Below are 27,413 nucleotides of genomic sequence, written 5' to 3' on the forward strand. Positions count from 1 at the left end.
TATTTTGAAGAGGAAGGTGTGGCAGTTTCATTTTAATGTGTTGTATTTTCTGCCCCCTTGTGTTGAGCGTTATTATATTGTACATTGAATTTCTCAATGCTTGATTTGGACTTTTAGAACTGCTTGTAGCTAAAACATGGGAATTAAAATACTATGAATAACTCAATATGTTAATGAATTTTGGTGATTAAAAGGTGTTTTGTTTCAAAAAAATTGTACCACTATCTTCAAGTGTAATAAGCTATTAATTTACATATATAATCATTTTCCAATGTCAATGTACTTAAGTACTTACTTACTCAAAAATAATTTTAGCCATAAGAATAATTAACAGTTTTTAATTAAACTCTGTGTTCTTTGGTCCGATAATTAATAAAATTGTTCTCACTCATTTCTGCCAAGGCTATTTTTACTCAAATGATACACTTTAATCTCCTCGAATTGTGCAATCTGAAAGAATGATGTATATTAAATGCATTGTTGATTTTTTATTTTCACTCAAATTTTGTAGTATCTGTCCAATGACAAAGTAATTTCATTTTAAACAGGTTGAACAATAATTAAAGGATTGAATACAAGGCTTTTGTATAGCACATTTCATACGCAAAGCAATTCAAATGTATCTTTATCAGTTACTGACAAGTTGTCTTCACACAATTATTGAACATTTGCAAGATTGGTAAATCTATGGTGTAGTGTTATGCAAAATGATTAGGAGGCAGCGACTGTATCTTGCTAACTTTATTAGCTCAACCTGCTACACATAACACATGCGTTGCTCGACTGTTGGCTTACTTCCGATAGATCACGTCACATAAACTAGTCCCTTCCCGTCACATCATATCTTTACACTCTTCATGTTACACCATGTAATAGGATGTTTACATAACATCACCCTTTCTTTGAGTCGTAAGACGTGCAAAATTCAAATGTACTGTAATTATCAGCAGAAATCAACTTCAGACATTTAACTCAAAATAGCACATTTATTTTAACAAGTAAGCTTTCAATTTAACATAAATCTACATAAGAACCTTTTTGTTTTCTTACTTAACGTAACTGCTGAGTTCAATATAAAAATTGCATACTGCAACATCAGAACAGTTTCTCCAACTCCCAGGGTTTATTTATGACATCACATAATCCTTGTATCTGTCCGGTGGCTTCACAAGCCAGCCACTGGAAGTCATGTGTTCTGGGTTTGATGACGCAGTAACTTTAGATGGTACACAAGGTGGGTCGCCTGCTGGATCTGGTGAGTGTGGTTCTCCATCCTGCCCAATGCTATCCTCTCTGCTTGTTCCTGAAGCTTCTGAGGTACTGAGAATAGGTCTTAGATGACGCCTGTTTGGACCAAGTATGGTCTGGGTGAGTCACACTTTTTAAAGACAGTTGCTTTCTTTATCCATCCTCTCTCACCGTTGAGTTTCACAGCAATGTTGAATCCCAGCTGGAATTCTGGTAATGGTCTGACGTTATGTTTGTTGTAAGAACGCCTGTAGCCTTGTTTTTCTCTCTCGTCAACCTGTCTCACCTGCCTGAGATCCAGCCACAGGCTGCAATTTGGCCTCCAACGTAGGGATGGTTGTGCGGATCTGCCTTCCAAGCATAAGCTGTGCTGGGCTCACGCCTGTAGCTTGTAGTGGAGAAGCTCTGTAAATCGTGAGGGCCAAAAAGGGATCAGTCTGTCTCAGGATTTGTTTTGCCATCTGCACAGCCCTCTCAGCCTCTCCATTGGCTTGAGCATAATGGGGACTGGTCGTTATGTCTGAAATCGTACTCCTGTGAAAACTGTTGAAAAGCTCTCCCAGAGAATTTGGGGCCATTATCTGTTGCCAGTTCATTTGGGCAACCCCATCTGGAGAAGATGTTCTTTAGCTTGGCTTTCGTTGTCTGCCCTGACATGTCTTTAAGGTAAGCGATTTCTATGAAACGTGAAAAATAGTCCACAACTACCAAGTAGTTTTGCTTATTAATTTCACATAAATCTGCGGCTACTCTCTCCCAAGGACAACTGGGTAGTGGAGTAGTGATCAAAGGTTTTCTGTTTTGAGTAGGTTTGGACTCTTGACAGTGTCCACAGGTGCTCACCATTTCCTGGATTTCTTTGCTTATCCTCAGCACACTGCACTTTGCTCTCTCCCGACACTTCACTATGCCTTGATATCAGTCGTGAATGCATTGCAGAATTTCAGACCTCATGTTTCTCTGGCACTACTATTCTGTTGTTGTAAATCACCAAACCTTCTGATGATGTGAGAGAATGTCTAAAGGTGTAGAAGGGTTTTACCTTGTCTGGCACCATTGAGGCATATTTCGACCATCCTCTCAGCACATATCGACTCACCATCTGCAGATCAGCATCCTCTATCGTATTCTGCTTGACTAAGTTGAATTTGGTGGGTGAAATGGTCCATGACTTGTGGCCTGCTTCCTCATAAGCCCGAATTTTACTCGTCAGCTCGTCAACTTCCTCTGTTAAAGCTCCTCGGGGATGTCTCGAAAGTGTATCAGCAAAGATCAGGTCTTTTCCTGGAATATAAACGGCTGTAGGGTTGTAGCGCATCATACGAAACAACAATCTTTGACACCGCACAGGCACTGAGTGGAGATCTTTACTGTTTATCAGGGAAATCGGGGGTTTGTGATCGCTCTGCTGTGTGAAGGAATCCAAACCATATAGATATCTGGAAAACTTCTCACAAGCCCAGACTGCTGCAAGGCATTCCTTCTCAATTTGGGCATAATTTTGTTCATTGTCTGTTAGAGTTCTGGAACAAAAACTTATAGGTTTCAGCTGTCCATTGTAATTTTGGAGCAGTACTCCTCCCAAGCCCTAACTACTAGCATCTGTGCTAACAATGGTTGGCTTGTTTACATCATAATATGCTAGTATAGGGGACTTTGTGACAAGCTGCTTCACTTTCTTGAAGGCCTCCTGTTGTGCTACAGTCCAAGTCCATACTACATCATTTTTGAGTAAGTCGTTGAGTGGCTTGGTTATCTCAGACAAGTTGGGTAGATATCTGCCTAGGTAGTGAATTATTCCCAGGATTCTCCTCAAGTCTGTGACATTGTTGGGTGGCTTAAGCTCTGTGATAGCCTTCACCTTTGTTTCATCAAGACGAATGCCATGCTCATCAATGCAATGTCCAAGATAGTTTAGTTGACTTTGACGTAGGAAACATTTCTCATAGTGTAGCTTTAAACCTACTTTCTTGTTTGTAGGGCTTTCTGAAGCCTTACTTCATGTTCCTCTTGCGTGTCAGAGTAGATGAGAATACCATCCATGTAAATTGCTACACCGTCATTGTCTTTCACGAGTTCTGTCATCTCACACTGAAAGATTTCAGGTGCACTTGTAATTCCATGTAATTCCAAATGGCAGTCTATTGAAGTAGTATCTACCAAAGGGAGTTATGGATGTGGTAAGTTTGGCACTTTCAGTGTCCAGTGGTATTGGCCAAAAACCACTAGCAGTGTCCAAGAGGGAAAACATCTTGGCTACGGCAAGTTTAGGTAGGATGTTGTCGATAGTTGGTAAAACGTACCTTTCGCTCTTCACTGATTTGTTGAGCATTTTTAGATCCACACATATTATTGTCTGTTCATTGTTTTTCTTTGGAACAGCGACTATTGGAGCACACCACTCTGTTGCCTCCTTTATAGGTTGTATCACACCAGTGTCTACCATTCGGTCAAGCTCCTTTTTCACTTTGGGGAGCATAGGTACTGACAAACATCTGGCAGTCGACACACTGTAGGGGACAGCATTCTCCTTAAGAGTGATCTTAATGGGTTTTATCTTGTTTACCAACATCTGTTGGGCATGAGTCTTTCAGCAGATCAGCTGTTTTGATCTAATCTATGTGCTTAATTAAACCCATTGCAACAGCTACATTGCGGCTGAGTAGGTGGCTGCTATGTGTTCCTCTTGTCATATTTATTTTGAACCTATATCTCATACCTTTTCTCACTGTGGTAGCTACAAAATGACCAATGCAATTCACTTTACCACCCGGATCAATCAATTTTATATAGCGCTTTATCGTAGACACTCAAAGATGCTTTACAGAATTAAGGCATTATTCTTTCACTCCACACTTAGTGGTGGCAAACTGCTGTTGTAGCCACAGCTGCCCTGGGGCAGACTGACGGAAGCGAGGCTGCCATAGTGCACCATCGGACCCTCCGACCACCACCAACACTCACTCACACACTAAGTTCATACTAGGCAATGTAGGTGAAGTGCCTTGCCCAAGGACACAATGACAGATACCACTGCAGCGACTGCCACCCCACCTGGAATTCTCAGTGGTCTCCCATCCAACTACTAACCAGGCCCAGACCTACTTAGCTTCCAAGATCTAACAGGATCGGGCAATGACAGGCTGCATCTGGATCATTTCTATCCTTTGTTTACATGTGGGGTTTGTTTTACTTTGAGTCCTTTAAACCACTCTGAATATTATTGCAACACTGCTTCTCTCTGTTTGACAGATGCTTATGGGTCACTTCACTCACTTGTGCACAGTTTGGCTCCTTGCTCACTGACGTGTTGTTTCACTTGCTCCGATCGTCTCACTAATTCAACGGCTTCATTGAGTGTCAAGTCGGGCATCAGTTGTAGCTTTTCAGATAACTCTGTCTAATATCTCCATGACTAACTTGTCATGGATATTTTCATCTTTGACATCTACAAATGCACAGTTGTCTGCTAATTCGTGCAGGCTGCTAATGTATTCCTCCGCCGTCTCCCCTGGCCTGATGGAAACGGGCTCTTTCGTGAATTGTATTCACTTTTGGCACAAAGTAGTTATCAAGTTTAGACAAAACAGTCTCATAATCATCATCATCATCCTCTTCTGAAAAGGTGAAAGTCTTAAATACCTGCTCAGCTTCTTTCCCGATCGAGTAGAACAGTGTGCAAACCTGCACCTCACCGTCTTCCTTGTTTAGCTTTGTTGCTACCCTGTAGCGTTGAAAGCGTTGACGCCACTCCGGCCACTGCTCTGCCCTCGAGAAGTCAAAACGCTCTGGAGGTGGGAACTTCGCCATCCCTGGATGTCTTCTGACATTATGCAGAATGATTAGGAGGCAGTGACTGTATCTTGCTAATTTTATTAGCTCAACCTGCTACACATAACACATGCGTTGCTCCACTGTTGGCTTACTTCCGATAGATCACATTACATAAACTACCGTACTTTTCGGACTATAAGGCGCACATAAAATCCTTTAATTTTCTCAAAAATCGACAGTGCGCCTTGTATGTGTGAAATTAATATGTCAAAATGTTTTAGTACAACTTTGGTAAACTATGAAGCTGCACCTCTTGATGGATTTTTGGTGCTTCAGGGCTACCGTAGTCAGGCGCCTCATGGAGTGATATGTACCAGTACTGTGCTTCAACAATCTGAACTGAAAAAATGAGTGTAATGTTCTATATTTTATGTGTTAAACCTGAACAATGTTGAGTTATTGTTAATGAGTTGAATAAAGTTTGACTTATCTGACTATTTTGTTTTGCTTAATGAGCCTTAATAATAATAACAAATTGGTGCGCCTTATAGTCCGGTGCGCCTTATAGTCCGAAAAATACGGTAGTCCCTTCCGGTCATATCCTTACACTGTTCATGTTGCCATATAATAGCATGTTTACTTTACATAACATATGGATTGAAAATTTTAGGTCATTTGAGGTTATCATTATTATTGTAAAAAGCAAAACAAATGATAGAAAAAAGAATGATGGCTGTAAAAAGTCAAGCAATGAGAAAAACACAAGGAATCAAGAGCACTAAGAGTGCAAACCTCGACCAAGTGCCAGATATGTGGGGATCCACACAAAGTTCCTGCTGCTTAATAGAAGGTTTTCCTTGCCGCCATGATGAATTCATGTTGGGTGTGGGATACATATGTATGTGTATATACGTATATATGCATATGTGTGTATCCATAAAATGAAGAGTCCGTCCTTAAGACTGCTCTACTGTAAAGTGCCTTGAGATACCATTGGTTATGATTTGGCGCTATACAAATAAAGATTGATTGATTGATTGATTGATTGATATCCTCTTTGCCCTATATTCGCAGATTTTAAAAATGTTATTTAACGTTTATTTAACTAGATTAAAACTCCCTGAGTTCAAGATCTCTCTCACATTGGTGAACTAGCCAAGAGGTTTGTAGCACAGGTCATACAAAACAGAGAGAATAAAGCACGTGATAGTGGTTTATCATTGAGAAGTATGCTAGCTATAACGCTATAGACTGAACTGAAACTGTTCAGCATGCCAGGCCAAGGGGGCAGCAAAGCTAAAAGCTCTTTTCATGAGTTCAGTCCTTACACGAGAAACAGTTGAAACAAATGTAGCTAAAGGTATTGCAGCTACTTGTTATTTGCAATAAAGCATACAAGTAAGGATTATATGAAGCCTAAAAGAGCCATATAAATTAAGATCAGTCAATGTGCATCTCTGCCTGCAGTTAGAGAAGCAAGGTTCAATTTCATATACAATTGACAATGGTGGGTGAGGCGACTACAGCCTCATTCCACCACCAATTCTCCATATCAGTCAATCTCAATCAATCTTTTATTTGTATAGCGCCAAATCATAACCAATGGTATCTCAAGACACTTTATAGTAGAGCAGTCTTAAGGACGGACTCTTCATTTTATGGATACACACATATGCATATATACGTATATACACATACATATGTATCCCACACCCAACATGAATTCATCATGGCGGCAAGGAAAACCTTCTGTTAAGCAGCAGGAACCTTGTGTGGATCCCATTCCTATGATGAACAGCCATCCACATTATGCTGTGTTGGGTGTGTGCAGAGGAAAGGGTGGAGACAGAGTTGTTGAGACTCTGTAACTCCACACTAAGGATCCCACGGACCTGCAAGACAAAAGCCAGAAGGAGTACAGGAGCAAACACACAAGGGAAGAAGCAGACATAGAGGGAGTGTTTGAGAGAGGAATGGGACCCTCTCCGGTCTCTCTCTAACCTAAATGACCTCTCTCTTAACGCCCATATCTACTCTCCTTCCAGATGACACACCAAGCACTTTCTTGTCTCCCTGATCAGAGCTGGTCTGAACTCTTCAGTGGAAACCACTCATTTGTTTTCAGCTTTCACCACTTTGTCCTCTTCTCTGCCTTTGTGCTGTCCATCTTTGTCACCACCAGAGGCATTCTACACACCACCATACTATGCTGTATGGCTACACTCTCGCCTATTACTACTTTGTAGTCGCTGATCTTCAATTGAAGTTGTGTATACAAAATTTTACAATTTTATTAGGCAGACACTTTTATACAAGAATTAAGGGAGGTAATGAGTAAGTGATGGGCAGGTTTGGTATGCAGGATAAGAACGTTTAATTACAGATAGTAGACTTTGCACAAAGGATGGAAATGGCTGTATTGAACACTTTCTTCCAGAAACGGCAGGAACACAGGGTGACCTACAAGAGCGGAGGTAGGAGAACACAAATGTACTACATTTTTGTGTAGCAAAGCAGTGGTGGAATAATGGTTAAAGAAGCGGGTTTGTACTTTGAGGGTCATCGGTTTGAATCCAACCTGGGCCATCACTGTGGGATCTTGAGAAAGTCCCTTAACCCTAACTGCTTGTGTTGTTCGTAGCTTTGGATAAAAGCGTCTGCTAAATCAAATTGTGGTCTTACAATTTTGTAAAAACGGTAAAATATAATAATGGCTTGGATTTACATGGCACTTGTTTTTGATGTGACTCAAAGCACATTACAGAAACCATTATTTATTTACCAGCATCCTCTGCAGACCATTCTGCCCACAATCAAACCTGCAGTCACACACATTGTCAATTCCTCCTTGCAAACTGGTATCTTCCCCACTGCTTTTAAGGAAGCTTGGGTCACCCCACTGCTCAAAAAACACGATCTCGATCCAGGTTGAAAATTACAGGCCGGTCTTGCTGCTGCCATTTTTTTCCAATATACTTGAGTCCACAGTCTTTAACCAAGTTTCTAATATCTATAGAACAACAATCTGATTGACTCTGATCCATCTGGCTTCAGGCGTGACCAATCCACTGAGACTGCACTCCTGTTAGTCACAGAATCACTGCGACTGGCTAGAGTGACTGGTCAGTCCTCTGTCCTTCTGTTGCTGGACATGTCTACTGCCTTTGACATGGTGAATCATGTAATTCTCCTCTCCACACTCTCTGAACTTGGCATCTCAGGATCCGTCCTGTTCAGGTCCTACCTCACAGGTAGATCCTTCCGAGTGTTATAGCGAGGAGAAGTGTCTGAATCACATGGCTTATCGATAGGAGTATCTCAGGGGTCAGTGCTTGGTTCTCTATATTTTGCCCAATACACCACACTTAGTGCTGTGACCTACTCCAATGGCTTCTCTTACCACTGCTATGCCGATGACACTTAGCTTTCAGTCTTTTCCACATGATGACACAGCAGTCTCAACTTGACTATAAGTGTGTCTGGCTGATACTGTATATCCACAGGGAGGAAGGAATGCCACCTTCAGTTAAATTTATCCAAGACTCAGCTCATTGTCTTTTCAGGTTGTCTTTCAGTCAAACCACAGATCAGTGATTGGCTTGAATCCAATCTACTTGTGCCCACAAACTCTACCAGAAATCTGGGTGTAGTGATTGATGATCTTTAAGGTTAATGTGGCCTCAATTTCTCGGTCTTGATGATATCCCCTTTATAGCATCAGGAAAATCAGACCCTACCTGACACAAAAGGCCACACAGCTTCTGGTCCAAACCCTAGTGATTTCATGCATTGACTACTGCAACTCCCTTCTGGTAGGCTTCCATGCGTGCACATTTAAACCTCTGCAGATGATGCAGAACGCAGCAGCCCAAAACAGCACGTCACTCCGCTGTTATTTTCTCCTCACTGGGATCTAGTAGCAGCTCAAATCAAATTCAGAACACTTCTTCTGGCTTACAAAACATGTGACAAAAGTGGCTCATGCCTACCAGGAATCTCTCATCCAGATCAACATTCCCACTCGCCCGCTACACTCTGCCTGTGAAAGATGACTGCTGCTGCAGTTTATTTATCTCTAGCGCTGTCATTCTGACTGTAGTGTTATCCTGCTCCTAGCTAGAGAACGTAAAAGTGGCAATGCTGTATCAATTCACTAATGCACTGTGAAAGTACGTATAGCATTTAGCATAGCACGGTTACGTCCAAAGGCAGCGTAGCGATCTTCCTTTTTAAATGGTTTTCATATTGGAGAACTGACTGCGCATGCGCAAACATATATAAACACGGTCTACGATGCCAGAGGCAGAACACCAGTGGGCCTTCGGGAGAGGGTGTGGCCTCCTCCTGCCTTCCTCAGGAAATAGCGGTGTTGAGTCATTTGGGCTATGAAAAGCACAAAATGCTGACACTTTCAAACTTATAGGTACTGTAGGCTATCGGAAATTGAAAAATAAATTATAATTATATTATATATAAAACAAATAATCAAAATATCAATTCACCTGTGGGTAGGCACTGCCTACCCTGCCTACCCTGACTGCATGTCACTGGGCCTAGCATGCTGCTCCGACAGTCACACACGAGACTTGCCTAGATGCAGGCAGCTATCACATGAACGCCGTCCTGCTCCTGACCCGGAAGCAACTCAGAGAACAAAGGGAGCACCTGCAGGTAAATACATCACCTGGAACCGATATCTAAATCAGCTATAGCTCGCTGTGGGACGTAACCTGCTAATCAGCCAGTTACACCGGAATAATTGCAACTTGCCACTTAACAAACAGGGGAAGTTGTAACTCATGATTGAAAAAGAATTGCTCATTGGGTTATAATCACCCACTGTTGCCAACCTGGATAAGTGCATTAAATGAATTATTTCTCTTCTGTTTCTAAATCCAGCTATGTTGTCTACCCACTTTTGGTAGGCTGTCCCAATGACTCCATGAATTTTTCACAGAGTGGAGTAGCTTGTCATCCACTTCTTTATGCTTGAGAAAAAGGCATTAGTGTGAAAGTAAAAGTACTTGAGCTTTAAGTTTGAGGCAAAATGTTTTAATATGTTCTTACTGGGGTGTGTTTTAACTTAAATGAAGAGATCTCAAAAACAATGAGAGATTTCTGTATTCCGTATTTAACATTGCTCATTTTTAAAGAGTTACCATTTTTTTCAGTATAAATTCAGGGTAGCAATGTGTTGTCGTGTCCCCCCCCCCAACACACACAAAAAACAAATAAATAAAAATAAAAAATCAGACAACTACATAAAAATTTTAATCCGTCAAGTAACAAGTTTGCTTTTACGTTACTTAGTAGAGCCAATCTTTAATCATGATGGTCAAAGACTGGAAATGCTAAGAAGTGAATCAATATGCAGGTCACTAATTCGGAGGCCTGACAGGAAGTCTTCTCCCACAGATACCATTACTGGTATTAATTCTGTCTGCAGATTGGAAAGGGTCACAGCAGTGTCAGTGTTCACTGAAAAGTGACCTGACCTTTGTGACTTCCTTCATCTTGTTTAAGCCCTGACTGGTGCAGGGCCATCCTGAGCCTATTTACTACTGTTTGAGGGTCAGAGAGAGGATGCTTTTATTGGTGGTCTGGGGTTTTCTGTCACATGTGCATCAGAGGAAGTGTGAGTTTCATAATCAATATCCCCTATTTATTGTGTTTTTATACAAAATGCAATAGTCATAAAAGCATGCACTGGAAAAGCTTGCTTTATAAAGCACACACACATTATGTAAGGGTGGGGGTTGTTTGGGCTTGAACACAAATAAAATGCATAGTCTGTGTAATTGTTCATTATTATCAGCTTTGTTTTGTTATGTAGATAAATTAGTGTACTTAGTTTCCAACTTTTACTACTTTCATTCATTCATTCATCGTCTGACCTGCTTTTTTCCTGTTCAGGGTCATGATTCTGATTCTGATTAGCAAGTGCTTATCTCCAGCACTCAAAGGGTTCTAGGCAGGGGCACACCCTGGACAGGACCACAGTCAAGCAAAAATAGTTTTGTCTGGTTGTTTTTGTGTTTAAACACATACATATATTGATATATAAACTTTTGAAATCATTTTGAGTGTCTCTCTATTCAAACAGCATTGATCATTATTGTCATTAGCATTATCATCCTAATATGTTCATTCATTATTGCAGATGCTTGAGAAGAGTAGAACACAGTGCATGCAGCCCCTTGGGTAGATCATATGTCTGCTTTCTTGACTCTTTCTCCTTGACAAAAAGCACACCCTTCAGTAGCATCATAATCAATGGGGAGTGGTATTGAAGGGGGCGGCAACAGCCATGTGCCTGTCTCTGATTCGCTAACATGCACTCTAATTGGATCAAGTAGGAACTTGCTTAGGTGGATGCTTTGTGCAGGGATTGGGGGCAGTCTGCTCACAGAGCCTGACACACAGTTGGCTAGAAACAGAGGCATAGAGGGAGGAGGCCTGAGCCTGGCCTGCTCACGTCTGGGAGAGGACAGACAGAGAGAGGAGGGGCGAGGGAGGAGAAGGGGAGTTGCTAGTCTTCTCTGCCCTTCTGAGCTACTGCAGCCCCCCTCCCTCACTGTTTAATTCTCTTTCTCTCTTTTCCTTACTCATCTCTTTCTATTGCTGCGCTGAGAGGAAGGGCACCTGCCGCTCCCTGATGATTCAGCTTTTCAGCTGTTTGGAGGTCCGTAGACAAGGCAGCATGTCCCTCTTTCCACTGCAGTGCCTGGCCATCCTGTCCTCTGCACTTCAGTTGCTGCAACCGCAGGTGGCCCATCACAGCATCACTGGATCCTCTGTCCGAGTGATCAGGTGAGTGAGGGCTGCTGGCCTACTGCTGCTCCCTCCTGCACCATGCGGAACATTAAAAGAATATTTTTCTGTGGCTACTGATGTTTCTGTGCTTTTGATGAAGATGTGCAGAGGCATGGCTGGACGTCTTCAGAAAGACGATGAGAAAGGAACTTCCCTAACTCATAAATAGGTTTTTAAAACATTTGCTGCACTGTTTCTGAGGTTTGACACTTTTAAAAGCAATTTTACCTCATTCTGCAATCCCAGCGTACTGTCATCTACTAATGGATTATGTTCAAGGACACTGGTGGCATTGACCCATTGTGTGGTACCATTAGTTGATTGTCAAGGTGATAGGAGACCTTTTCCTGCAATTCTTAAGATGACCGAAGGAAGTGAGGACTCCACTGCAGGGCCAGTTCCTCCATCCGGATCAGCCACCCCCACTGGTTCTACTGCCGATACTGGACATGTCCCAAAGGAGAAACCGGAGGAGATGGAGGCAGCTGGTGAGAGTTTGGAAGAGGTCGCAAATGCAACTGCAGAGGGAAGTGATGGTGAAGGGGAACGTGTGGGTGCTTTGGGAATTGTGGCCTTGCCAGGGACTTGCTGTGTGTGTATAGAGATGGAACGGATTAATAATTGTTTGCACTCTGAGAAAATCTGCATCCTGCCCATCCTGGCCTGCCTCCTTAGCTTAGCCCTCTGCACAGCTGGCCTCAAATGGGTCTTTGTGGATAAAATCTTTGAGTATGAACCTCCCACACACTTAGACCCCAGACCCATTGGACAGGATCCAATTATCATATCAGTTAATCATACACTGGGAATAACTGTCTCAATTCCACACTCATCTCCATCAACACTTTCCTTAACCACCACAATTGCTATTACCTCAGGACACCCTGAGGTAATAGTTGAAGAGAAATCCACACGAGGTCCCTACATGCCTCAGTCTCCTGGGGGTACCGATTCGTCCGTTACCCTGAGACACAACGCTGAACGGCCAACCAACCCCAAGCAGACCCAACCCCCACAAGAATTGGACAACAACATCCCTACTATATGTAAGTATATTATTCCTTTTAACCATCGTCAGAATCTCCAAGTATTATGATTCTGTATTGGAGGGATTTTACTGTTTTCAGGCAATATTCTTATGCCCATTTGAAGAAATTGTTAGAAGACATTACATAACCAATATCAACAAAAATTTTCAAAATTAAAAATGTTGAGTTTTATTTTTAAGACCAAAGAAGTGTAAACTATTACCTTCACCTGTGTCACTAAATTTATGGAGCTGCTTGTACTCTTACAACTGAAAACAGACATGCTGGGGCTTGCAGAGTAAGTTAGAGGCATATGACTAAGCCATAAGCTATGGCTAGTCAACTAGGTGGGGAAGAGACGGCTACTCTTGTCAAACCAGTAATATCTTCAAAAAGAGTAAATCAGCATTTTTAATTTTCACAATTGATAAATTATTTGTAAAGAAAAAATAATTTTACATTTCTAGGACAAAGCATAAAAACTACATAAAAATAAAAAGGAAAATGTGTGCACACATTTCCTATTTAATGAAAAAATGAAATCAATAAATGATGCATGACACAAACTGAAACTCTAGGCTGTGGTACAGGGATACTTCCTGTTTTCTGCCTACACTTCATTTCAAGGTCAGCCTGCTAGAGGCTAATTGATGCCCCCTCTGCCGCTGGGAAAACAACCCACTAATACTATCTATCTGCCAGCAGCCCGCCACCATGACGGCTCCCTAGTAGTCTCATCACTGTACGTGTCATTATATTGTATGACTCCTTTCTAAACAAGCTGTTTGTGGTTGGCGCTCACTTCCAATACTCATACTATTTGTTCCACGGGTCTGTTTAGGTAGCTAATCATTGTGGATGTGAGCATCAACCTGCATCTGTCAATCATTAAGCAATTTTACTTTACATATTTACATTAAATTTTACTTTCTCAAGAAAAACTATAAAATAGTGTAAGTCCTTTTCAACATAACCAACAAGAACCCACTCAAAAGTTTAAACTAATAAACTTAAAAAATGAGTTAGTATTGGCTAGTTTTGCCAAATGTCCATAGTAAGCTATATGCAGACAGTAGTTTGAGTCACATTCTAAAAACCTATAAGTGTAATCAGCAGTCCCCAAAGCACAATGGGTTATTCTTTCCACTTCTTTCCATTGCCAACGTTGTCAATGTTGTATGGCCACCAGTGCAGTTTGGCTTTGATAAGCTAAAGTGATAAAAGAAATTAAGGAACCTAGGCGTTATACGAACACCTATATAGTTTTGTAGATTTGCGCCACCTAGAGATGCAATTTGCACTCCCCTGGAAGACCTAATGCAGCAACAGTTTAATACAGTATAGCTGTCGCTGCATTCAAAACAACTTGAAAATCTACATTTCCAAGTTCGAAATTCTGAGCTCAGTCTTTAAAGCATCCTAGACACAGAACGTTGAAATCCCTCCAAAATATGGCTGGCTGAGATAGTATTTACAATAAAGACATTTAAGTTTGTGTGATTTGTGGCCATCCAATTAACTTTTTTTTTTCAAGTAGGAGGTCAGAAAATCCAGAGTTCCGAGTTGTCATGAAGGCCACATTACTCCTCCTGAGGCAACTCATCAATCAATCAATCAATCAATCTTTTATTTGTATAGCGCCAAATCATAACCAATGGTATCTCAAGACACTTTACAGTAGAGCAGTCTTAAGGACGGACTCTTCATTTTATGGATACACACATATGCATATATACGTATATACACATACATATGTATCCCACACCCAACATGAATTCATCATGGCGGCAAGGAAAACCTTCTGTTAAGCAGCAGGAACCTTGTGTGGATCCCATTCCTATGATGAACAGCCATCCACGTTATGCTGTGTTGGGTGTGTGCTAAAATCGAGTCGTGAATTTAGCCTGGTGGAATCCTATACATTGCCCCTTTTACAGTACCTGAATGTACATGTATTGCTTATATATGTCAAAGCATAATGAACATTATTCTTAAGGAACCTGTGACTAGGACTGAAAAAAGTGGCCTATCCTCATTCAAATACACTGACAGTTACAGCGTGGCAATGCTCATTCAGAAAGCCACCACTAAAACACAAGTGAAAAAAACTGCGTGTGCACGCGTGCTAGTTTTACATCTTGCCGTCATTGTTCCTTCAAAACTGCTAAAGAAAAGAAAGAGGTATGAGTTTCTAATCGATAGCGATTTGTTCATTTTGCCTGAAGCCCTCCACCATATTCGTTTTCACTTATTTGCAATACATTATAAGAGCCCACTCTCTCTGCTGGCTCATTAATAATATTGAATGTCCGCGGCAGACATGCAATGTTTGAGAGAATGGAAAATGTTGCAGTCAGGACAGGATTGTATCTACAATAGAAACTGTCTGTGATTGTTCATGAAGCTACAAATCTTTAATTGAGTGATAACAAACAAAAAGGATGCCTTTTACTGTAACCGATGAGCCAAGTCCTGATGTGAGCATTCCCAGTGTTCCCAGCATTCCCACTGCTGCTGATGTTAAAGAGCAGCTCCATCCTGCAACTGCAGTTAAGAGCAGGAAAAACAATGCCAAACCCATTAAACCCTATCAAACCCTGCAGGACTAAAACCTGGGGACTGCAGCCCAGAACATGGCTATTAACTTTTTATGTACGGTTCCAAAAATACATGCTGTTTGGTTCTTTTTTGCACATTGTTTTCCTGTGTTTTTATTTATGTTTTACTTAAAACATTGTTTTACTTAAAAAAAGTCTCAATTGAAATGTTAATTAAAATGTACAGTACATAACTAATGTTTTTCTCAAACAAAACTCTATATTCAATGAATACGAATTTACATCTGCAATGTTAGATGTAGAACAAAGTACTTTCAATTATTTAGAAAACATGTGATTGTTGTTAACTTCAATCATGTGTACTAAAATATAAGTTTAAGCCAGTTGAAACCACACGTATATTCAGAAGAATGTTTTCACCATGGTATCATAGTGAAAACCAATCAGTCAGTCAATCAATCAATCAACCTCCTTATACATCTCAATGGTTCAATAGTTCTGTCTCAGGTCACATTTGCATGCACACGGCTGTTAAATCGTAATATCGTAAAATACTAATATTTTAGCTATTAGGTCGATTAATGGTCGATGAAGGATTGTCTTATTATACATTAGCCTTGATAAGGGGGGTGGTGCTGTGTCCTTTACTAAACAGTGCAAATTGATGTAGTTCCTGTTGAGCTGAAAACAAAGAATTCAATGGATAGAAATGGTTTTCAAATGGGATTCAGGAGTTTTTAATTGGGTTATTGCCTTTTTAAAATGATAACAATATTCAAACAAAAGTAAAAAGTACTGTACATAAAATGAAATGAACAATTGATAATAAGATTTACAGGTGGAGAAAAATGCAAGTTTGAAATGAGACAATCAAAGAAAAGGCAAAAGAACAATTCAAGTGAAAATAGGAACTAAAGTATCTACAAAGTAGATGATAAAGAACGGGACACCACATGGGAATGATTAGTTCTACATCATTTGTAATTATGATAAATTATATATTTGAAAAAGCACCTGTAGGTAGGAGAAAGATCATTATTTGCAGGAGATGGGGGTAGATGGAAGAGAGGAAGAAATGTGAATATTGTTAAAAAGTAGCAGGAAGGTACTGTATAAAGCAAGTTGATAACTAAAATGGCCTTTTAGTTTCCCAGTGAAGGATTTAAGGAAATCTGTTATTGAAGTTGTATGGGATTAATTTAGAAAGGGTGCTTATAAGTGGTTTTTTTTACCTTTATTCAGATATATCACGGGGAACACCAGGAACGAACTACAACAAAAGTGGCATCAAGCTCTGTCCTCCTTGTCTGGCAAAAAATAAAAAAATCACACAATGATTTTATCCAATAAGAAATTATCAGAGTTACCATCTTTAATGTCTTTATTGTAAATGTCACGGTCAGCTATATTTTGGAGATATTTCAAAGTGTCAGTGTCTAAAACGCTTTGAAGATGGAGATTGGAATTTTTAATTTGGAAAGGCAGATTTACGAGTTGTAGTCAACACAGCATTAGCCATAGTTGTTGGTCCTAGGTTCCCAAAGTGGGGTACAGGTACCCCCAGGGGTCTTTTTTTCCACAGTTGGTAAAATTCAAATAGTGCATGAGTAGGGGGTACATGGCTGAAAGGGTAATGGACTATGAACACTGTTATAGGTCATATTGCACTTCTAGGTGAAGCAAATTGGGTCGAAATTCTTCATAGCGCCCCTTTAACTCTAGACGCAAAACTGTTTTCAGAAAAGTACTGACTTTAAAAATAAAACAAAGCTGTATTTCTTTGTACAACACAGCTGCATTCCCTCTATTGGAACCATGTAAAGTTGTATTGTCCTTGTTAAAATAAAAATCCATTCCATTCTATTAGTCTCTTAAAATAAAGTATTAGCAACATATCCATACATTACACTTTAAGTATTAGACGCGATGAAGAAATGCAATGATTTTAAGCAGGGGCAGCAAAGAGTTCACTATTAGATGAACCTGAGAGGACATCAACAAAATACCCCAGCCAGGAAAATTCTGAAGGAAAGATGGAAAAGGGAAAGTTATGACTGCGAGTAGGAGATGATAGTGCAAGACGATAGGGTTAAATGAGTTGGATTTCTGCTCGACATTGCTGTGACTTACAAGGCCTGTGTGGATGATGGAGGGACTTGTTGATTTAGGGGTGATTGTGTTTAGAGTGACCCTCTACTGTTTTTACAAGTTTGACCTAAAAGCTTCTAAATGTACTTGTTAGATCTGTGACTAAGAAAACACCCTATTATGCACCATTCATTTTATTGATAAGCTTTATAGAGTCTGTGGGCCACCATTTTAAATTGATGCAAATTATTGTGGTTTGATGACATCATACATCATAAGGCCATTGACTCAAAGTTTGTACTTCAACCAAACCTTTTGTCTTTTATTTAGCAAACTGCAGGGGCTGGCACTCCCATGATGAGATGCTCACTTAGCAATCTGTCTCCTGGGCTATTTTCCTGATGTACTTACTGATCTTTGAAGTTTCATCTTTTATAGTGGCCCTGACACCCATTAGCTCTCAGTGTCCTTTTGTTCTTCGACACACATGCCGTTAACCCAGGCAGCTGACGGTCATATTGCAGTTTTTTCCAAAGACGGCAAACAGCATCAAGGTGCCTTCTGTCTATGCAGGATGAAGGATGATTTGAATTTCAACACTCCATATTCCAAATAGTTAATCATTTTAAAAGGCACTAAAAAACAAATCTATCATCTGAAAGCAGAAAGAGTTCTACATTATCTGATTAATGTGCAAATCTGAGACAGTTTGCTCAGTAATCCTGTGAGAAAGATATCCTCTCATGTGTATACAGGTGTATGCTGTGGCAGCCTGCAACAGATCTACAGAATAGCGACAGCAGGTGGAGCTCCAGCCCCAGCGACCTTTTAAATTGGCCTTTCGTTTCATTGACAACTGATGGAAAGTGAACCGCCGGCCAACATAACGAATTTGTGGCCAGCGTTAGTCTTTAAACAATAATGTTTTGTAATTTTTGACCACTGTAAATGACAAAGTAATTTGTTATGAGTAGGGTCCTTTTTATAGTGATCCAATATATTACGGTAAAATACGAGGCTGAGATAATTGGCCATAGGAGAGATGATTGCTATGTAAGAAGAAAGCTGGATGGAGCTGCCAGGCAGGAGGAAAAAATGAAGATCAGGGAGCATTGGAGAAATGTGATTCTCTGTGGCAAATTGTGAAAAAGAAATAAATAAACAAAAGAAGAATAAATCATGTATATTGATATCATAATGAAATATTGGAAAATAGCCATACAACTGGCTGTTCTTCTTTGGTTTGTTTCTAATGTATATTATCGTACCTCACTCCTACCTCACAGCGACAGGCTCCGGGGTCCTCCCACCTTTCTGTATAAAGTGTTCGTTCTGGACTTGCATCCTGTCCAGGGTGCACTCTTGCCTAACATCCATTGGTAGGTGGTGATAGACACCAGCAGACCCCATGACCCTGAAAACAGGAAAAAGCAGGTCAGAAGATGGATGGATAGATGGATGAATGTTCTTTCTGTGCCTGCTGCATGAGTTTTCTCTGAGTACTCTGACTTCCTCCCACAGTGCAAAAACATGCATGTTAGGTTGATTGAAAATCTAAATTGCCAGTAGGAATGAATGGCTGTGTATATGTGCTAGCCCTACTAGACCAGCAGACCCTGTAGCCTACAGGATAATATGATAACAGAGGATTACAGAAGGTGAATTAATAAATTAATTAATTATATCATTTTAAGATCCTCTGATCGAGAGGTTGGTGGTTGGATCCCGGTCTATACCGGTCTATGTTTTGAAGTTTCCTTGGGCGAGACACTGAACCCAAGTTGCTCTCAGTGGTTGACTAGCGCCTTGCATGGCAGCTCTGTCCCATTGGTGTGTGAATGTGAGGGTGAATGAGCGATATGTAAAGCACTTTATGACCTCTGACTGTGAAAGGTGCTATATAAATAAACATTTACTTACTTACAACCTTCATAAGATTTTTCTTCTGCGAATTCTACGAATGTGATCATACTCGTGGAGTGCGTAACAGCGCGTGACCATTTTGGAGTCCCCATGCTGATCTGTTTTGGCAAGCAACAGAGCTTGAAAACATTTGGAGTGTAACTTCACTTCATTTCTCACCGTTTCAAGATACCACAGCTGAAGAACACATCAAAGTCCTGGGATCAGACAACAAGGCAGCGCCTTCCACACATGCAGTTACTTCAGTGACTCCTTCTGGTCCATTGAGCTGTGATACATGTGCTCCATAACTTAAAGTTGCAGTATGTAGAATGGAAAGACTTGTATAGAAACAATGACGCTCCCAACTTCCCACAGTGTTTCACAACCGATTGTCCCTTATCAATATCTTTGTTAACGTGCACAACTGTGGAGCTCTTAGCGACTTTTTTCTCAATCGAGACTAGTGGGAATGTAGGGACTTTATCTTGTGTTATTGGATAGTTTTCTGATGTTTAAGAGACATGAAAGCATGTATCACTCACTGCTGTGAGGACAGTAAGAGGCTGAGAGCCGCTCCGCCGCCTCCTGATCCCAGCTGCAGAGCAGACACACTCCACATCCAGACTGTAGATGAATTGTGCATGTTCTCTCCACCTTGGATGTGTTTCTCTTAGTTGAGTTGAAGCTTCCGGGGTGTGACAGTGGATCTACCTCCTCAATTGCCTTCTTGGCCAAGAGGGCGAACAGCTCCTAGTCCAGTGCCAAGGCCTTTGCCAAGTCACTGATGACAGTCACTTTGACTTGACTAGAGACGGGCCGGTGTCAGAACTGATGCTTGTACCCATGAGTGAAGGCAGAGACCACCCATGGGCCCAAAGCATGAGCAGCCCAGTAACTGAGCTGCTGGTTGGTAAAATAACCAATGGCCAGCCTAAAGGCTACAGTCTCTGGCCCTCCGGCCCCTAGGGGCGCCCGGAGGGAAGGTGGACTGGAGCCTCATCATAGATTTACCTGGGTGGTAAACGAGCAGAGGTGTGAAAGTCCGTGCCTGGTCTCCCTGAAGGTTGCTGGGGACATAACTTCCCACGGTGACCTGTGTTTGAGAGTGGAACCGGGGGACAGCGGTGGGGCCCCTCCATAGTCCTGTTTCACAAGCTCTGATGGTTCTCTCCAATGCATCAACCTGAGCTGAATCAAAAAGTCATCTGTTACTTGATATTGACGTCGAGGGCACCTTACAGCTAGCCAAAGAGTGTCCTCCGGCAACACAATGAGGGATGCTATGGCCGGCTCAACATCGGACATCTGTTCCAGGCCGGAACAGATCCTAGAGTTTGGCCGTCTGCTGAAAGCCGAGTGAGATCTCCAGTATCTCTCCAGCAAGCATGCAACTCCCTCAAATAGTTCCTTGAAGTCAGAACGGAAAAGACAGACTTGAGGCAACTTGGGGGCCGACTGAGCCTGCTGCAGCACATCCAACTGCAGACGCTCCAAGGCCATGCACATAATAGCCTGCATTGAGCTATCTACTGTCTAGCTTGATGAGCTCCAAGCCGAGGATGGGGATCCAGTTCCAAAATCATGGAGGCCTGATCAGACTCATCATCCCAGAAGTGAGAGGCTGAAGCTGCCAGATAGGTGACGTCGTCTTACTGGGTAAGAACCGACAATGACGGGCTTGATGGCCATGTCTCATCTGTAGCAATGGCGGGGTACCACTCTTGCAGGAGGTACGTCATCCCAGCCTGCTCTGCATGTAACCAATCCACCTCTGAGGCAAACTGTCGCTCAGCTTTCACCTTCAAGAAGAAGGTGTGTCGTGTGTCTGCCACTGGGTGGCAGACACACGACAAGGCCAGTAAGCGTTCCAGGGATAGAATCATATAAGCTGAGAGGGGATATACACATCGCCCACACAGCAAATCCGTCAGCAGAGAGCTACATTTTATATATATATAATTTTGAAAAAAGCTGCAACACCATAAGCTGAGAGAACCTTCACCATCAAAAGCTGTAATTAAACCTTTAATTATCTGCAGAATAGACAGTAGCACCAATAAGCCGGGGGAAGAAGGTGTGAACGCTTGAGAGCTGGGCAAGCATGTGCATGACACTTACATAAAATAAATCAAGTCATCATCAGTCCCACACACAACTTCCAAGCGTTTCATTGATGTATTCCATTAATACATCTTGTGCAGTCCTCCCTCTTGCAGGGTTGTTGGTGGTGTCATGGCGTTGGGCTCTCTGTGTTATTTCAGTGTGCTTAGAGAAATTAATGCATTCTTTAAAAATATTGGTAAATTCATTGACATAAAACAACTTCACAACTCCCATTAAACACAACAAGAGTATATTTCATTTAAACATGATCAAAAAGCAAGTTTTAAGCTAATATAATAAACCAATGAAAGTAAAACATTGCAATCAGAGTAGTAAACTCTATATTATAAGTTTATTATCGTAATCAACTAGAATAAGCCAAACAGCAGTTAATCGCTGTGAACAGCTAAATTCAAACAAACTTGTGTCATTCCACACATTGAACTGTTTTTTTAGGAAAACTGTTGTCTTCATTAAGTAAACAGTGTGTATTATTTGTCTGTTAATATTTGTTCACTAACCGTTGTTTTTCCCCCCATCTACTGTGTGTTCTTTTGCAGCTTCCACCAGCACCTCCACTACAGCTAAAACCTCGAGTCACGTGACACCCTGCAGCGACAGCCAGAGGAACTTCTGTGTAAATGGAGGGGAGTGCTACATCCTGAAAATCACTGAGGGCAACACAAAGTTTCTCTGCAGGTACAACATTACCTTAGCAGTTTTCCTGTTAAACATTACAAGTTTTATTACAGTATGTACAGTGAAACTCCTGCAAGTCTGTAAACATAGCTAAATATATGTCTGTACTTTAAGGGCAACACATTATATTCCTTGTTGGACTGACAACTGACAGAAAGTGAAAATTCAGAGGATGGGAGCACTTAATGTGATTTCCAACATTGACTTTGGGCCACTGTGTGCCAAGAGATCAGGGGTACCGTGTGAAACTGTTCCATTTTGTTTTAATTTGATCATCAAAATATTCTTGTTTATTTACAGCAGGTATACTGTAGATACAGTATATCCATTTAAGAGCACAGGTCTCTATACACTACAGATCAGAGGGTGGCAATATTATCAAAAGAGATTATTAATACTTCACAAGGGAAGTGTGATTTGACATTTGAGCATAATGAAGACTTTCCATATCTTAGCAATGCTGTTTGAACAATAGTTCAGGTTCTTTTCCTTGGCAAAAAATAAAATGTTTAGAATCTATTGTGTAAGAAGGCAGTGAATGCATTGTCAAGGTTAAAAGCTCTGTTTTTGTTTCAAATTGTGCTATCAAACACAGATGTGGTAGACATACAAGACTGGCTGAAAAGTAGTTCTATACAGCAACACACTGAGGGCAATGTCACCCCAGATTGTTATCCCTGATTTGACCCCACAATGTTTTTAGCAGCATGAATACTTCCCTGTGTCTGCCGTCTCTGACTACCTTCCATGATTTCACACAGATCTGAGTTTTCTTTGAAATTGTTTTAATTATGTGGAATAAAACTTGTAAACTGCATCATGTTTTAATACCTTTAAAAATGCATGCCTTTCTACAATTTGGGTCCTGACTCACAGTGTCTTTCAAAGATGTTATATGTAATAAGATACAACATGAGTTTTCCTCTTCTATTTCTATTTTAAAGGGTGCAGTGTTTCACCACTTCCTGCTTACAAACTGACACTGCTTCCAGTATTTAGATGTATTATGTGATATATATATATATATATATATCAGTGACGTGCCGTGACCACTAGGGTTGGGTAGGCACGTTGCAAATCAAGACCACCAATGACATTTTCATATGTTTCTGCTGGCAAGTGTTAATTCAGTTCAATTGAACTTTATTTGTATAAAGCAATTTCCAACAAAGTCATCTCAATGCGCTTATCAAATGATAAAATTCATAAAAAGAAATAAAAAACCCAACAAGATTCACATGAACAAGCATTTAGCCATCTAACAAAATCAACGTCATAAAACACCATTAAAGACCATTTAATATAACCTCCATCCTCTCCCAACAAGATATATCTCATGACACGGCAGCGCATCTGTTGTTTGTGTTGGAAATGCAGAGAAAATGACAACAACAACTCGGAACAGCCTCAGTGAGGCTCATCCACAAAGCCAATCCTACCATTCACTGTGGAAAATACCTTTGCTGAAGCTCTGGTAGCTCAGGTGTTGGTCTCCATCTTTTAAAAGCTGTTGTTTTTCCTCAAAACAAAGTTTCTCTATCGTCTCTAGCGCTGTCATCCTGCCTGTAGCTTTATCCCGCCTACTCGCTAGAGAACGTAGCAGCAGCGGTCACATGGAATCATTTCACTAATGCACTGTGAACTTACGTATAGCATTTAGCATAACGCAGTTACGTTCAAAGGCAGCGTAGAGAGCTGCCTTTGAACGTAAATGGTTGTCATCTTGAGGAACTGACTGCGCATGCACAAACACATAAAAACACACTATGGGAACAGAAGCAGAGCAACAACGTGCTTTTGGGAGGGGGCGTGGCCTCCTCCTGCCTTACAGCACAGTGAGCCTGCAGCTGTTCCAGGAAATAGCACTGTTTAGTAATTTGGGCTATGAAATGCACAAAATGCAGACACTTTCAAACTTATAGGTACTGTAGGCTATTGGAAATAGAAAAATAAATAATATATAATTATATTATAATTAAAACAAATAATCAAAATATCAATTCACCCTTGGGTAGGCACTGCCTACCTTGCCTACCCTGACTGCACGTCACTGATGTGTGTATATATATATATATATACTATTCTTGTCATACTCCTATTGAAAAGTATTGAGAAAGAGATTCTGTCAATTTTCTCTGACTACTGTCTCTGCACTCTCAGTAATCAGCTAATCTGAACATGCTGGAAACATTTTAATGTCAAGGACAGTTCCAGAGCACAGTTTACACTGTCATCTAAGCATTTTGAATAACATAGGCCCTATAAACAATCTGCAGAAATATATGAACGCAGTCCACCAGTCAATGACTTCAACTGGACCTTCTTCATATTATTACTTATTCTTGTACCACTCTGTTTTATGTTAAAGCTGCACTACCTGATTTTTGAACCATGACAGAGGAGCATGGCTGAATTTGATCCGTAAATCCCGCCCCCCACTCTGATAATCCCTCCCAGTCTCCTCCTCTCACTGAAGTACACAAAATTGCACATGAGAGCTGAACGTGCACTACCGGTAAATCACATCACCACACAAAAGGATGCACACAAAATATAGGAAAATAGAATATTCGATTACCTGTCTAAAAGGAAAACAGCCACTTGCATGTCCAAAGTTAGTCCAAGACTGAAAACAAGTTTGCACCGTGCACACGCTTCACTATATATCACGGCAGTCAATGAGGAGGCTCCTTCGTGGGCTTTGCTCACCCCTCATTTCTCTAAACCCTGTGATTGGAGATTGAGGGGGTGACCGCCAACATTTTGTCTTCCGGGAATTTATCAACTAAAATCGTTAATTATAAAGCACAGACAGCATGCAGACGTACAATTTTTTCAGAAATGATTACTTCTACGATATACTATATGATGCTAATCAGATTTTTTTTATTATTAATTAAAGAAAATAAATTGAGTAGCTAAGCTTTAAGCACAATGTATATGAAACCTAATGAATAATTAATACTTGGACAGACATTAAGCTGCAAAAAATCTGAGGAACCACAAAAGAGCCAGTTCCTTTGGGGAAGCCATAATTCTAATCAGTAATAGATAAGTTATTCAGGCTGTGGTGGAGAGGTTGAGCCATTGTTTTAGAACGTTGTCAAAATGTCAAACAATCTTCATTAAGCATTACTTTGGTGTACATCTGCATCCTCTAATATTTCTGGAATAGATTAAGATGGTCAGAAAGATGACAATGAACACTGACTTTCAGCAAGGACAACTGAACATTCAGTACTTTAAAATGTAACTATTGTAAGTTATTCAAAAGCTGTCATTTCATTTGGTTTCCAGATATTTGTATATTTGGTATGTTGTGCATTTGGTTTGTTATGTTGCTTCAATCCATTATCAGTTGAATTTGAAGTGTCTTTATTCATGCATCCCTCTCTTTTGTTCCTCCTGGGAGATGGGTTATGGAACTCATGTATTTGCACCAAGCACCAATTGTAGGTGCAGCCCTGAGCACCAGACCAAAAAGGTTATGTGCATCCTTGTTTACACATTTGAGCATTCTGGGATGCTGAACCATAGCAGAAAGAATGAATGCATGCATGGAGAACTTCCTAAGAGAGGCTTCATTATACGCATTGCAGCTTTCTTTGATCATACACACGATGACACAGGATGCTTGTTATATTTGTTTTTAACTTTAGAGCATAATACACACTGGTGCTGTTTTTGTGTTTCCCATTCTGCCCATCAACCAGGTGCTTGGCGGGATACACTGGGCACCGATGTGAACAAGCTGTGCTTAAGAAAGTCTCAGACCCAAAACGTATGTGAGCATAACTGTATTCAGTCCCACATGTCATTACTGGTGTTTCACTTCTCTAATGTCACTTCAAAACTAAAACAGAGCCTCCAGAATTTTGCATGTACTTCACGTTTCATCACACCTGATCCATGTTGTTTGAAATATCCCTGCGATCATCTCATTTTTTAAGTGCTTTGTCCTATCTGAGAATATGACATTCAACCCGCTGTTGACTTCCAGCCTCACCTGCCATCCCTTTACATATGAAAACCCAGGGAAAATGTTTGAGAACTGTCAAAACCTGGTAAGAAGTGGTACAAGAGGTCAGAGGAATCACCTGTCATCACCAAGCTAAGGAGTTTTGGCACATTTAAGGAAGAACTGCTGCCAAAATAACATACTCCTTGCCCAACATCTTGTGCTTGGTGTATAAATAAGACACCACTTGTGCAGGACATCTGGTCATAGAAAGTACTTCTGAACTGCTCTCGAATGTACATGCAAAGTTCAGAGGGTCGCAAAGAGTATTCTGATCTGATTGAGGGATTTTGCAAAATGTAGTTAATTAATTGAAAAATTAGAGAATACATTTACATTAAACCTTGATTGATAAATAATCCTCAGACTGATTACGACCTGGTAAATCAGTTGAGCTGAACACCAGTGATGACTGTTGGGGGTTTCTCACAGCTCTTGTACTAACCACTTTTCTGTTGTCTGTTCTTTGTGTTTTTCACTCAGGTGCCCAAATGAATTTACTGGTGATCGCTGCCAAAACTATGTAATGGCCAGCTTTTTCAGTATGTCTATTTCCTTTTTAAATAGCATCCAATGTTACCTCCCTTACTAACACCTGCACTTTTCCAATCTGTGATCTGTGTGGTCTTTTTATACAGTCGAAAGCTCTAAGGATATAGCAATTTTTATTTGTGTGTGTGTGTGTTTTGTTTAAATTATCTTAGAGTTTCATTTATGTAAATGCAAAGCAAAGAAAAAAATCCCTTGATGTAGCTATAACAAAACTGGTTGATTCAATAAAGTGGTGAAAGTTTAGACCAAAGGAAAGTAGGAAAAACTATTGAGTGTTTACCTACTGTAGATTCATAAAATTATGTCAAACAAAGGCTGGATTTCAATAACTACATGCAAATTTAAATTTGCATTTTATATCTTCCCCAATGAATAAAGACTAGCCTACCCTTCTTAGGGAGGGCTGGTGACGGCCACAGTTATGCAATCTAAGAAATGTTATTTTATTTTTTGTGAGAATAAAACATGCATAGCTGTAGCAAAAAGTTTACACTACATGTCGTGTTAATTTCAGATGAAAAAAATACAGTTTAACACACTTTTCGTATTGTCCTTGACCAGAGGAAGAGATAGTTTGTTGTCTAACAAATCGTACAAACTTCTTCATATTGTCAGTAGATTTTTCTG

The 27,413-nt window shown here is 40.6% G+C and overlaps 1 protein-coding gene across 9 annotated transcripts in view; it reads left to right on the forward strand.

Annotated features, from left to right (window-relative positions):
• Nucleotides 1-6,922: 6,922 nt before the first annotated feature.
• The window catches only part of nrg1 (neuregulin 1), a 32,219-nt gene continuing 11,728 nt past the window's right edge, over nucleotides 6,923-27,413 (forward strand). For 3 of the 9 annotated variants that reach the window (XM_028463715.1, XM_028463717.1, XM_028463719.1), the window contains exons 1-3: nucleotides 6,923-12,881; nucleotides 22,078-22,216; nucleotides 26,718-26,776. In XM_028463715.1, the coding sequence (XP_028319516.1) occupies nucleotides 12,197-12,881; nucleotides 22,078-22,216; nucleotides 26,718-26,776 (883 nt within the window). In that variant the 5' untranslated portion in view covers nucleotides 6,923-12,196. Of the gene's footprint in view, nucleotides 12,882-22,077; nucleotides 22,217-25,929; nucleotides 25,998-26,717; nucleotides 26,777-27,413 lie in introns of all 9 variants that reach the window. The other 6 variants (XM_028463710.1, XM_028463718.1, XM_028463713.1 and 3 more) reach the window with 5 other exon arrangements.

This window comes from Gouania willdenowi, chromosome 12, assembly GCF_900634775.1.
Source record: "Gouania willdenowi chromosome 12, fGouWil2.1, whole genome shotgun sequence".
NCBI classification, from domain to species: Eukaryota; Metazoa; Chordata; class Actinopteri; order Blenniiformes; family Gobiesocidae; genus Gouania; species Gouania willdenowi.